Here is a 13,018-nt window from a genome sequence, read left to right as displayed (position 1 = left end):
GCCGGCATCCTCCCTGAAGACTATTCCCCTCACTTGGCCGTTCGCTGTCTGGGGACTTGACATGGTCGGCCCTCTCTGGACTGGGGCGAGTGGCTTCACGCACCTGTTGGTAGCAGTGGACAAGTTCACCAAGTGGATCGAGGCCAAGCCCATAAAGAAGCTGGACTCGACCACCGCGATTGAATTCATTAGGGAGATCATCTTCAGGTTCGAAGTCCTACACACCATCATCACCGACAACGGCTCTAACTTCGACTCGGACGAGTTCTGTGAGTTCTGCTACACCCAGAGCACTCGGGTTAACTACGCCTCCGTGGCGCACCCGCGATCGAATGGACAAGCCGAGAGGGCAAATGGGCTCATACTCCAGGGATTGAAACCTCGCCTCATGCGTGATCTGACTCATGCAGCAGGCGCATGGGTGACTGAGCTACTATCAGTCCTCTAGGGCCTGCGAACGACCCTGAATCGATCCACAAACTGCACCCCGTTCTTTATGGTGTACGGGTCAGAGGCGGTCTTACCGAGTGATCTACTCCACAATTCTCCCCGAGTGGATCTTTACTCGGAAGCTGAAGCCGAGGAAGCAAGACGGGATGGCCTAGACCTTTTGGATGAAGAACGTGAGCTAGCCCTCATAAGATCAACGTTGTACCAACAAGACTTACGCAGTTACCACGATAGACACGTCAGGGGACGCGCCTTCCAGGAAGGAGACCTGGTCCTCCGAGTGGATCGGCAAAAACCCACAAGCTAGCACCCCCCTGGGAGGGACCATTCGCCATCTCCAAGGTCTTGCACAATGGAGCATACAGGCTCTACAACTTCACCAAAGGAATAGAAGATCCCAGAGCCTGGAATGGGGATTTGCTTCGCAAGTTTTGCACCTAGAATAAAATTTCTCCCTTGTAATAGTCAGTCCGAATGAACTTAGATGAATAAAAGTCTCACTTCTTCCATATATCGTCTAGTTCGACCTTCAGTCGCATCTCACTCAGGTGATTAATAGCATTCGGAAACTAACACACCTCTCGTGGGTGAAAGGGTGAGAGAGCTTAGATGTGAACCAACTTTCACCTAAGATCAAAAAATAATACGAGTGAGGATCCGCTCCACACTCGGGGCTTAGCCGCAAACCAGCTTTCGCCTAAGTTAAAAAAAATCCGAGTGATGATCCGCTCCACACTCAGGGGCTTAGCCGCGAACCAACTTTCGCATGCGCTTTGGAGCGGGGTTCTTTAGGGGCCTCATAAAATGGGGAGGACTCCGCCTCTTCCCCCTCCTCCGAACTCTCCTCATCATCGTCATCACTCTCATCATCTGACCTCTACGAGTACTGCTGCTCGGTGTCACTCATCACATCTTGAGGCAAGTGGTCCACCATGGGGATCCAGGAGATCAAATTCTGGAAGTCCTGAGAAGCAAACACACGCAAACATGAGGATCAATCATAGGGAAGACAAACTTCAATTGAACTGACTGAACCAGAGACAAATACCTCAATGGGCGGCAGGTCCTTGTGAAAGGCCGGCACCAACCGAGTCCCCCGCGGGTTGTCACGAGCGCAGGTGATGGCCTTGATCTTGGTGCCCAGCTCCTTCTCCGTGACGTCTTCAGGATGCACCCGAGTGGAGTCACCTGGCCTGCAGTGGATGGATGCGCCGACTGAAGAAAGTCTCCAACAAGTCCATACCGTTCACCCCATCGTTTACAATGCCTATTAACGTTATATCGACGCCCACCTTCTCCTCCTTCTCTAAGGTGAGGGTCGGTGGAGCTCGTACCCTCTCGGCCGAGTACGGCGGGAGGCCCGACAGGCTGTTGGCGCTGGGGACGTCTTTGCAGTAGAACCAGGTTCCCTGCCACCCCTTAAGGGAGTCGGGGAAGCTCATCTTGGGGAAAGACCTCCCCCACGGACCTGGATGCCCAGACCCCCGCACAGCTGGGTGACATGGGTTTTCTCACCACTCGGCGAGTCCTTTTTCACCGAGATCGACCGACAGATGAAGATGTGTTTGAAGAGACCCCAGTGGGGATGGCAACCCAGGAAGTTCTCACAGAGGGAGATGAAAGCCGAAAGGTAAATAATGGCATTAGGGGAAGATGGTGGAGTTGAGCACTGAAGAAATCAAGGAATGCTCGAAAGAAAGGATGCGGAGGCATCGAGAAACCTCGCTCGACGTGGGTGACGAGCAGGATGCGCTCGTCCAACTCAGGCGCCGGTTCGATCTCTCCCGCGCCTGGCCGACGCCACCCGTCATGTGGGATCAGTCCCTCCTCCACCAAATCCTCCACGCGCCGTGCGGAGACACACGACGGGAGCCATTCCCCTAACGCACCACCGGCCGCCACGCCCGAGCCAGAGGAGGTGGCCTTCCCTGCCTTTTTCGCCCTCTCTGCCTTCGCAGTAGAACCTTTCGCCATCGCCGTGCACTCGGGTGGAGAAGAGAAGCGGAGGGGTCAGGGCGAGAAGAAGGGGATCTGAGGGCCGGACCTCTGCCCTCTAACCTTTTATATCAACAGACAAGATCTCGAGACGAATCTCTCACCGCTAATCCACAGATCGATGACCCGCGCAGCAGTGCTCTGCGCAGGACAGCCACGACACATGGCGGAGATCATGCGCGCAAATCGAGGAGCTGCACCCCCCCACTTTCCCACTAACGCACGACGTTACCGCTTCAGCGCGCGAACACGCAAATTCGAATCTCGTGATTTCCGGGCCGAATCAATACGATTGATTGCCCACACCTCATTTCCTAAAGGACGCATGTCAGTCCGACTGACCACCCTCCGCGGGGATTCGTGCACTCGGCCACTTTAAACACCTGACTGAAGTCCTCTTCAGGATCGTTATGAGACGAGCTTGACGCCCCTCTGCGGGTTCACTAGGCCCTCTCGGTAGGCTCCAAGGCGCATGACTCGTAAACCTGGACTCGTAGGAGGCCTGCGCTGGTGTTCCCCTGGGATAAGGAGTGGCGTCTCTCCGGAGAATCAGACCACGCGCCGGCGTCGCCACTCGAGTTGTTATGGCATGCCCTCACTCGGGTCCCCAGTCTATCTCTTCCGAGAGACAAAACGAATACCATCGGGTTTTTCTCGACGATCAACAACACTCGGTCACCTGGGTAAAATTATGGTCTAGAATCCGTTGCGTTTCGCCCAAGGAATAAGGAATCACGACTCGGGGACATATTTCGAGTGACCCCGCAGCACTTGGACTTAGCCGAAAGGATCGATTCGTCAGTTCCACGAAATCTCAACCGATTCGGGGGTAATGATGTGGTCACCTATTACAGGTAGGGTCAAGGACCCATCATTTAGGACTCATATGAGGTCCATCACCAACATAGGTAGGTCCCTGGACCATGCCAGCATTCGGATGCGTACATCAGAGGAATCACTCGGACAGCTCCGCAGCACTCGGACAACCACACGTCACTCGGCGGACGATCAACCACTCGGATGTACAGGACAAGAAGGATTCGTGGGAACTGCAACGGTCGAGGAATCCTAAGTCATCCACTAAATAGAGTTATAGCTACCGTTACCTGTAACTACTGTAGTATAGGCTCATTACACTAGTAACTGCCTCATTCAATGGCATTAAATGCCTGGCGGCATGGGAGACATGGGGCTGCAGCGCACTCTATATAAGCCGCACCCCTCTCTGTAGCCTGGAACGTTCAACTCTGTAATCCTATCTATCAAATCAAAGCAAGCCTCAGGGCACGAGACGTAGGGCTTTTACCTCCACCGAGTGAGGGGCCTGAACTCGCTAAACACCGTGTGTTACACTTATGCCGTAGCTAGACTCTGCCCCTTATTCGTACCCCTAGTACATATTGTCAGTATCATAACCCCGACAACGCCCAACCGGCACGCCTTGCCCCCAAACCGTCCGCGTTTGTGGACTTCGATTTTTTGCCCAAAAATAACAATAAACTAAAACATAATACGAAAAACATAAATATAAACATAAACGTCCACACGTCCATAGTACCTAAGTTCAACACAGGTCGTAATTAAACTAAAACATAATAAAAGACATAAAAAACTCGAAATAGGCCCATCACTGGTGGCCGCCGTCGTCTTCAAGATTCGCCGTCCTACTCGTCATCATCGCTGATGAGGTCGACGTAGGGAGGTGGCTGCCAAAGGTGTGCTGGCGGCCCCTGCCAGACCGGCGGCGTCGACGGCACCTGCACCACCTCCTCTTGTGGCTCCTCCTCCTGCTATGGTGACTGCTGCGGCTTGGCTGACCATGGGCCGATGCCCACCGAGTCGGCCATCTCCGGCACCGTGCATGACCAGCTCCACCACTGGCCCACCAGACATGGGTTCCACACGGTGACAGACGGCTCCTCCACGATCTCCTCCTGTACCTCCTCCTTGACGTCGAGTTCCAACTCAAGAATGGCCACGTCGCCGGTCGTAGAGAGGGCCAGCGCGGATTCCAGGCCATCCCATTGCCGCTCGTCATGGGTGGACATGGAGTCCTCCATGACTCGCCTAATGAGGCGGGCCTCCTCCTCCTCGGTCATGGGCGGCGACGGTGGCGGGGACGGGGACGGAGAAGGCGTCGGCCTGATGCCGCGTGCCCTAAGGCCCCGCGTTTTGGGAGGGGTGTCGGCATGAGGAGGACGTGGGCAGCGCGGGCTAGGAGGACGATCGGCAAAAAAAGATTGCCGCCGCTGGTCGTGCTTGTCGCGGGGCCACGTATCCCACATCGGCGAATCTATGGCGTACCTTGGGTCCTCCAGTAGATCCGGTGGGAGGCGGGCGCGCCGTCGGTTGACCTCCACGCAGCGGCCACAGCCGCCCACGGGCACTGGAGGGATCGGCTCGCGGTCGGCGGAGAGATGCCAGTTGTTTGGCAGGTGGACATCTCCCCATGGTAATGGCGTCGCCGTCTCCCAGTAACGACGACAGACATCGACGTGGATGTACGGCATGTCGCGATGCCCGACCGCCGGCGGCGCCATCTAGAAAGCTGGCGGAGTAGGTGGTGCGGGCGAAGAAGGTGGTGCGGGCGAAGCGGACCTGCTGGAGCGGCGTCGGCCCGAGGATGAGTCGGCCTCCTGGTCGTGCTTCCCCTTGCCGATCCAATGCCAGCCCATGGCACCGGCAGGGAGGTGGGCGAGTGAGGTGCGACGGCGGTGGCTAGGGTTTGCTCGTGTTGGGGCTCAAGGAGGCAGGCCGGCCAGGAAGTGGAAGCGGTGGACTGGCCGGTCCATGGCTTCCACATTAAAAAGGACGACGACCCTCCGCCCATGTGAATGACAGCCGGAGCCCGCCGCGTGTGCGCATTAATTTTAAACGGTGAAGGTTGGTAGGCGGCCGCCACGCGTCCCTGAGACGGGTGAGGAGCAAGAGCGTGCCCGTCCGTTCGGTGTCTGTGTGGATGCAAATCAGACGCATGTTTGGATCAGAAATTGGGCGGGCCGGACGTCAAACGAACATAAAATGCGGATGTTTGAGTCGGAAATTGGGCGTGCCGGACGTCAAACGGACATAAAATGCGGATGCCTGAGCCATTCGTCCGTCGTTTTGGTCCAAACGGACAAGACGGGATCACGCGTTGGAGTTGGCCTAAAGCGCGATCATTTCATTATTATTGGCATGGATTCCTTGCCTTGGCTTGGCGGTGCGGTGCGGTGCGTTGGGGGGAATAAATTCCTTGCCGTGACGGCACCGACAAAGACAGACAAAGCCATGTGCGCGCGCAGCTAGCGCATGAGCTAGCTTAGCTGTGTGACAGAGCAGACAGACTAATCTAATCTAATCTTATCACACCCATCATGAACGAACAGATCCCGACTCACACTCACACTCTTAAATTAACTTGTAGTACTCCAATTCTCCAGAGGTTTGCATTCCACACCCTAATCTAATCTAATCTAATCTAGTCTGGATGTAAACGAATGGAACAAAAGAATTTGGGCAACAAGTGCTCATCCGATTCAAGAAAAAAGAAACCCGCATCAATCAATCAATCAATCAATTATACTTCTTATATAATCCAATCCAAACAAATAAATTCATGTTTCTCATCTGACAAAAAAAATGAAATTGAAATGGATGGGAGGAAGAAGAAGAAGAGCATCTCACATCACATCACAGCCACAGGAGGATGAAAGCGGCCGCGAGACCTAGGACGGATCCGGCGACCATGGAGGAGGCAGCGGAGTCGTCGTCGTCGTCGGGGCCGGGCGAGAGCGAGGGGAGCGCCTCGGACGGGGCAGCGGCAGGCGGCAGCGCAGAGAGCGCCTTGAGCGCGGCCTCGTCGTCCGCCGACGGCTTGAGCAGCTTCCCATCGGCTCCAGGCACGTCCACCGACAGCTTCTGGCCCTTGCGGCAGCGCCCCGGGGCGGCGCTGCTGAAGTAGGCCCGCCCGGGCTTGGTGAGGTTGAAGACGGAGTTGCCGTCCTCCAGCTTGAGCAGCGGGTCGGACACGTCGCAGGCGGCGAAGGCCTTGGCAGTGACCTGCACGGCGCTGTCCTGGCTGGGCGGGTAGAGGAAGAAGAGGGCGTCGCCGAGCTTGACGGGGACGGACTTGGCCCACCGCACGTACACGTCCGGCTTGGTGGACGGCGGCACCCCCCACGCGTCCAGACCGCCCACCTTGTACTCAGCGGCGGCGCACCCGTCCATGGAGACGCACAGCACCAGCGCCAGAGCCGCTAGAGTCGCCATTCCCACCGGCGTGCCCATCGTCCTCTGCTTCTCTCTCACTCTGCCAAAGCTCCTCCCTCTGCTTCTTGGATTGGGATTGGTTGTGGCTGGCTGGCTGGCTAGATTCCAGATGCGGAGGAGGAGCATCCTCTTTATTTATGATGAGGAGAGGAGAGGAGTGGAGGAAAGGTAACCAACGGGTAGATTTCACCACGTGACGCGCCGCCCTACCCGGAAGCCGGTCAAGTGTGCGGCTAGTAAAACGGTCCTTTCCAACGGCCCTCAACGCCCGGACTGATATCCGTTCCAAATGTACGATGGATATGAGACGACGGTCATAGCACGTTCGGCCGCGTCCGTCTGACAAGCCCGACCCACCACCGACTCCGTGGATGTCCCACAAAAAACCACATCGGGCTCATCGCTCCGAAATCCTAGCTCTCTCTCTCTTCGTCCGCTCCTCTCCCCGCACCGATTTCGATCGAATCCGGCGCAATGTCGAGCTCTGCCAATCGACCCGACGACGAGCTGGATCTCGAGTATGAGCTAGCCCTCCGCATCGCCTTGGAGCGGTCCAAGGTGGAGACCGGGGGCAGCTCCGGATCTGCAGCCTCGCCACAGCCACAGTTTCCCCGTCGGCGCTGACCCCTCCCGGCCCGGGGGCGGCTTGGACAGGCGGCCTGCGCAATCCGCGCCTCCCCTACGATGTCCCCTAGCCCCGACAGCTGTCACTCCCCCTCGTGAGTAGCGTGGGTGCTTGTGCCCGCCCCGCCGGCTCGGACGCGCACAACGAAGTCGAAGGCGCACGCCGCCCGCCGCGAGAGGCAGCGGGCAAGGGAGGGGGACGCTAGGGAGAGCTCTGTCCGCCGCTGCCGTGGGTTACCGGCAGAGCCCGACGAGGACGAGCGGCTCCTTGCGTGGGTCTACCGTCGGTCGCTTACGATGGCGAAGACTGACGCTCGGCGGCTCAACCAGAAGAACGCGAAGGCAATTCGGCTTGCCATCGAGCAGTCCGAGCGGGAGGCGAAGGAGGAGGCGGCAGAGGCGGCTCAGCTGGCCAAGCTCAGGCGCCAGTAGACTGGGCCGTCCAGCGCCTGAAGGGCCTCATCATCATCTCCTCCTCCTTGTCCGACAGCGACGGCTCCTCATCCAATGAATCGGATGATCCTCCACCAGCCGCTAACGGCTACAACTACGTCGGTGACCAAAAGGGGAAAGGGCCGACCCGAAAGTAGTGAAGTTCAATTTCATTTCAAATTTTAGATGTAGTATAAAGTTGTATGTCGTTTATGTGAACTTTGGTGATCTTTTGGTGAACTATTATAGTGCCCTATGTCTGACTCTATGTCCAGTCAGTTGATCTACTTAGTTTGGGCGACTGCATGATTTTTTATGGATATAGGAGTTCGGATATGATATACACGGATGTGGACGACGCGATTTGAGGGGTGCCTGGTCAGTGCCCGCGGACGCGCCTGGGCACGTATGCGGGCGTTTGAGGGCCCGGATTTGCCAAGTCCGGTTGTAGATACTCTTAGAGCATCTACAGTCGGACTTTCTAAATCTGGCCCCTCAATCGCCTACGGAGGCATCCGGTTCCGGAGTGGTCGGAATCTGATCCGCTGCCTGCCATGTCGGAGAAGGCCGGAAACCGGGAGGTGAGCTCGGGTGGCGGAGGAGGTGGGAGTGAAGTGAAGTGGCTAGGGTTTGCTCCGGTGAGCGGATGAGACCGAATATATGTGGGGTCGGGTGGCCCAGTATGGACTGGATCCGACGTGATGGGCGTGCACGGGCGCGCCCGGGCGCCCCATATCCGTTCCACATTTACGCTGGATATGCAGGGTGATGGTCAGCCCGGGCATTTGAGGCCGGTTTGAAGAGTTCATCTAGGTGAAAAAATCGTGACCGGTGGTGGGCCACCGGAGCGTTTAAGGAGGGTTTGGGGTGCCCTACTGTAGAAGCTCTTAGGACAGTAAGTAAAATCCGAAAGCTTTATTTGCACCCGAGTCACATGAGTTTGGATGGACAGTAAGTAAAATTCAAAAAAATACAAAAAATAAATTGATTTTTTTGGCACAAACATTGGTGTTTTTTTTCCAATTACATGCAAAATTTTGCTACGAAATCATGTTCGTGTAGGTGTTGGAAAAACAACAAAATTGATGCTTCAAAAGGACTGCTATTTGGAGCATCGATTTTCATTTTGCCCACACCCGCACGAAATTTTGCACACATGTTGAAAAAACTTCAATTTTTCTTGAAAGAGCATCAGATTTTTTATTTATTTTTTACTATTTTTTGGATTTTACTGTTCATGTGAGCTCGGGTACAGAATAGTTGCGTCCAACTACAACCGTGATCATGAAAATAAAATTCTGTTTAAATAGGACCAGACACTTTTAGCCATCTAATGGATGACCATCCAAATTGTCCGGATCAGTTCGGACTTTGATGGCACTATTGTATCATCCGGTACGCCATTCTGGGCTTGTAGGACCTTCGCAGCTTCATCCAGCCCGCTCGCTTTTGCATTCACGGCCGTTCCCCCTTTGATCTGGTCGCTGCCCGCGTACCCTCCGTCCATGGCGGACACCTCGTCCACCAAGTGTTTTGTCAAATGACATAGCCTAAAAAAATTGTCGTTTTCATTGTTTAGTTTGAAACAAACATGATGGATTCGAACGAGGAGTACTTCTACGCCGAGTTCATGGATTCATCATCCGTACGATGATGATCATGATGGAACGATGACAATGAGCGTGATTCTTGAATACATGGAGAGTGCGATGGAGCATGTTCTCAAATTCAATGGTTCAACAAAGCGGCATCCGGTGTTAAATCGACAGAGGGCACAACGGCATATGATGTTGTATGATTACTATCCCCCCTCCATTGTTCAAGCCCTATTTCCACCCTCAATTCGAATGCAGGGACAATGTGTTCGAACACATCTACTGATGTGTCAAGGTCTATGATGATTACTTCTTCTACTATCCCCCCCTCCATTGTTCAAGCCCTATTTCCACCCTCAATTCGGATGCAGGGACAATGTGTTCGAACACATCTACTGATGTGTCAAGGTCTATGATGATTACTTCTTCTACTATCCCCCTCCATTGTTCAAGCCCTATTTCCACCCTCAATTCGGATGCAGGGACAATGTGTTCGAACACATCTACTGCTGTGTCAAGGTCTATGATGATTACTTCTTCTACTATCCCCCCTCCATTGTTCAAGCCCTATTTCCACCCTCAATTCGGATGCAGGGACAATGTGTTCGAACACATCTACTGATGTGTCAAGGTCTATGATGTTTACTTCAAGTTGAAGAAGGATGCCGTTGAAAACATCGAGTGCTCTAGTTACCAGAAGTGCACGGCTCCTATGGGGATGTTTGCCTATGGCACAATGACAAATTCGTGGGACAAGTACCTCCGGATGTCTGAGAACACATGTCTCGAAGCCTATGAGTACTATCTATCCTCCTTAAGCGACCTTCGTCAAGATGATCTCTAAGACAAGGGATAACAAAGTTGTGGAGAGGGCGTTTGTAGTACTCTAAACCAATTCTGCAGATGTTCACGGGCCTCCTAAATGTATAGACGTCGTGGGGATGCATGACGGCAACTTGTATGATCATGCACAACATGATTGTGAAAGATGATGGTCAGGGGATTGCCAAGATCCAAGCATTTGATGATTTTATTCAAATGCAACAACAAATTCGTAACCGAGTAACCAAACCCATGAGCAGCTTCAGAATGATCTGATTTAGCATATCTAGGCGTTTGATACGGACAACTAGGAGACGTGTTTGAGTAAGTTAAATTCAAATTTAAACTATTTTTATTTCAAAACTTTTATGTTTGGAATGACCCAACTATAATAGCAAAGCAGACGGACATTTGTCGACTAGGGTTGGACACCGTCCACTGTCTATGGTTACGTGGGCATGTCCGTCCGTTTGATGATCCGCGTTGGAGTTGCTGTCAATTATATTAGCTGCCTCGCGTCCCTAGGCTAGGGGTGGGTTAAGCAAGCTAAGCGTTGCGTGTGGTCCATACTATATATTGCCGGCCGGCTGCTAATCGATCACACACGGAAAGAAAAGGAATACTTGAGCTGTATCGTGTGTGTATGTTTGCCTTTCCTTTGCCTTTGCTTTTGCCTTTGGTTTGAGGTTGAGCCAGCCCAGATGGATTGGGAATGGGATGGATGGAGATGGGCGTGCGCTGGCTGGTGCTCATTAGAACATCACATGGGAGCACATGGATGCTGCTTCCAGGTCGGGTCAGGGTTTGCTTTTTGTTTTCTTCTCTCGTCGTGTCAGTCAAGTGGTGGTTAGTTACGGCCGGGGAGTGTCCACTCCACTCCAGCATTACAAATTTGGCGCTCTCTCTCTCTCTCTCTCTCGGTGGTTGTGGTTGGATTGCAAGTGGAACCAGCAGCTAGCTGCTTCGGCCGTTGTGCGCAAAGCCAATCTCATGGGGAATTAACACTGGTTGGTAGGTACATGGATGGTTCATCACACATTCGCCCTCTCGTTCGCCCGTTGGGTCAATATGGTCGAATATGGGGATGTATGTGGCATGCTTATTTTAACTAATATGAAATATATAAGTTAGAACATCTACAACAACAGGCCCTCTCAAACCCGTCTCATACGTTTAGGGGGACATCCGGTCATGATTTTGACCCAGACGGCTCCTCAAACGCCCGGGCGGACCAGCACCCCCATATCCAGCCCAAATATAGGGCGTCCGGGTACGCCCACCACATCCGACCCAACAAACCCAACCCCACCCCAAATTGCACCAGATCCCCCCTCCCCCGGAGCTACCGGATCCATTTGCTCTCTCCTCCGCGCCGTCCGGCCCGCAGCTCCGCCGCCGCGCCCGCTCCGCAACCGTTTCCAGGCTCTCCGCCACCAGCTCTGGAAGAGTGCTCCCGTCCTCGCCGCGGGGGACATTGTCGCCGGCCCGGACGCCACCGTGGTACGTCCGGCAACTCTCCGGCTCCGCCTTGCGCTTGATGTGTTCGACACATTAACCGTCCAGAATTATTGTGATTTTGTTAGGTAAATGATGGATTCCGATGCTTCGTCGGACGAGGATTATGGACCAACGAAGCTTGACCAAATGAACCAAATGCGCAGGACACGGAGAAGTTGTTGGCTATTGGAGAGGCAAGAGGGTTTCCAGGAATGCTCAGATCAATTGTTTACATGCATTGGCAACGGAAACACTGCCCCAAATGTCTGCAGGGAATGTATCAAGGTCACACCAGAGAGGCCACCATTGTACTAGAAGCGGTGGCATCACATGACTTATGGATTTGGCATGCTTTCTTTGGAATGTCCGATTCTCACAACGACATCAACGTGCTTCAACGATCTTCGGTGTTCAGGAGGCTTTGCAATGGGGAATCACTACCGTGCAACTACACCGTCAACGGCCGGGACTACCGTCGGTGTCAAAACCGGCAAATCTCGGGTAGGGGGGCCCAAGCTGTGTGTCTAAGGATCGATGGTAACAATGGACAAAGGGACACAATGTTTACCCAGGTCCGGGCCCTCTTAAAGGAGGTAAAACCCTACATCTTGCTTGATTGTATTCGATGAGTATAGGGGTTACAAGAGTTGATCTACCTCGAGATAGTAATGGCTAAACCCTAGCTTGTCTAGCCTATGAATATTATGATCATAGCCTCTACGGACTAAATCCTCCGGTTTATATACACACCGGAGGGGCCTAGGGTTTGTACAAAGTCAGTTCACAAGGGAAGGAAACAATACATCCGGACTCTAATCTTGCCGTCCACGCACACAGGAGTCCTACCCGAACACGGAGTGATGGCCCTAAGCTTTATCCTCACGGCCCATTCAGTCCGGCCCACATCCTCGAGCCGGACACCCGAGGACCCCAGAAACCAGGACTCCCTCAGTAGCCCCCGAACTTGCCTTCAATGACGATGTAGTATGCGGATTTATGTCTTCGGCTTTGCAAGGCAGATTCTTCACCATACTCCGGATTGATGATAGTCCGACATTGGCTTCTGGTCCCAGTCTTTATGATTCCTCCCTGTCGTCGCCTCGATTTCCATGCGTTGAGCGAATGCGAATGGTCCATGCTTTTTTACAATTTAACCCTTTACTAGGAGCGGGTGGCGTCTATATAACGAGGTTAGATCCCCAAATGCCACCTCACATCGCCCAAAGAGCACCGGAGCGAACCACGAAAAAGTTCGAACCATGGCAAGCGCCCCTGGCTCCTCCTCGCGCCCTCATGGCCCTTAAGAGGGGGATTGGCGAAGCTGCTCAATATCCCACCTTCAGCTGAGTCGA

The 13,018-nt window shown here is 53.8% G+C and overlaps 2 protein-coding genes across 2 annotated transcripts; both read right to left on the bottom strand.

Moving 5' to 3' along the window:
• Nucleotides 1–972: 972 nt before the first annotated feature.
• LOC123099275 (uncharacterized) lies at nucleotides 973–5,773 on the bottom strand. Its single transcript, XM_044521457.1, has 2 exons — nucleotides 1,499–5,773; nucleotides 973–1,414 (listed from the first exon to the last, which is right to left on the bottom strand). Exon 1 carries the CDS (start codon nucleotides 4,983–4,985, stop codon nucleotides 4,236–4,238), a length of 750 nt encoding a protein of 249 aa, XP_044377392.1. The 5' UTR covers nucleotides 4,986–5,773; the 3' UTR covers nucleotides 973–1,414; nucleotides 1,499–4,235.
• A 211-nt stretch (nucleotides 5,774–5,984) lies between these two features.
• Nucleotides 5,985–6,841, bottom strand: LOC123099276 (early nodulin-like protein 1). The gene has a single exon (XM_044521458.1). It carries the CDS (start codon nucleotides 6,820–6,822, stop codon nucleotides 6,118–6,120), a length of 705 nt encoding a protein of 234 aa, XP_044377393.1. The 5' UTR covers nucleotides 6,823–6,841; the 3' UTR covers nucleotides 5,985–6,117.
• Between the last annotated feature and the right edge of the window lie 6,177 nt (nucleotides 6,842–13,018).

Source organism: Triticum aestivum, chromosome 4D (genome assembly GCF_018294505.1).
Source record: "Triticum aestivum cultivar Chinese Spring chromosome 4D, IWGSC CS RefSeq v2.1, whole genome shotgun sequence".
NCBI classification, from domain to species: domain Eukaryota; kingdom Viridiplantae; phylum Streptophyta; class Magnoliopsida; order Poales; family Poaceae; genus Triticum; species Triticum aestivum.
This window is presented reverse-complemented; position numbering and strand designations above follow the sequence as displayed.

Coding starts and splice junctions, on each gene's coding strand:
- LOC123099275 (XM_044521457.1), bottom strand. CDS start 4,985: ATGGCGCCGCCGGCGGTCGGGCATCGCGACATGCCGTACATCCACGTC.
- LOC123099276 (XM_044521458.1), bottom strand. CDS start 6,822: ATGCTCCTCCTCCGCATCTGGAATCTAGCCAGCCAGCCAGCCACAACC.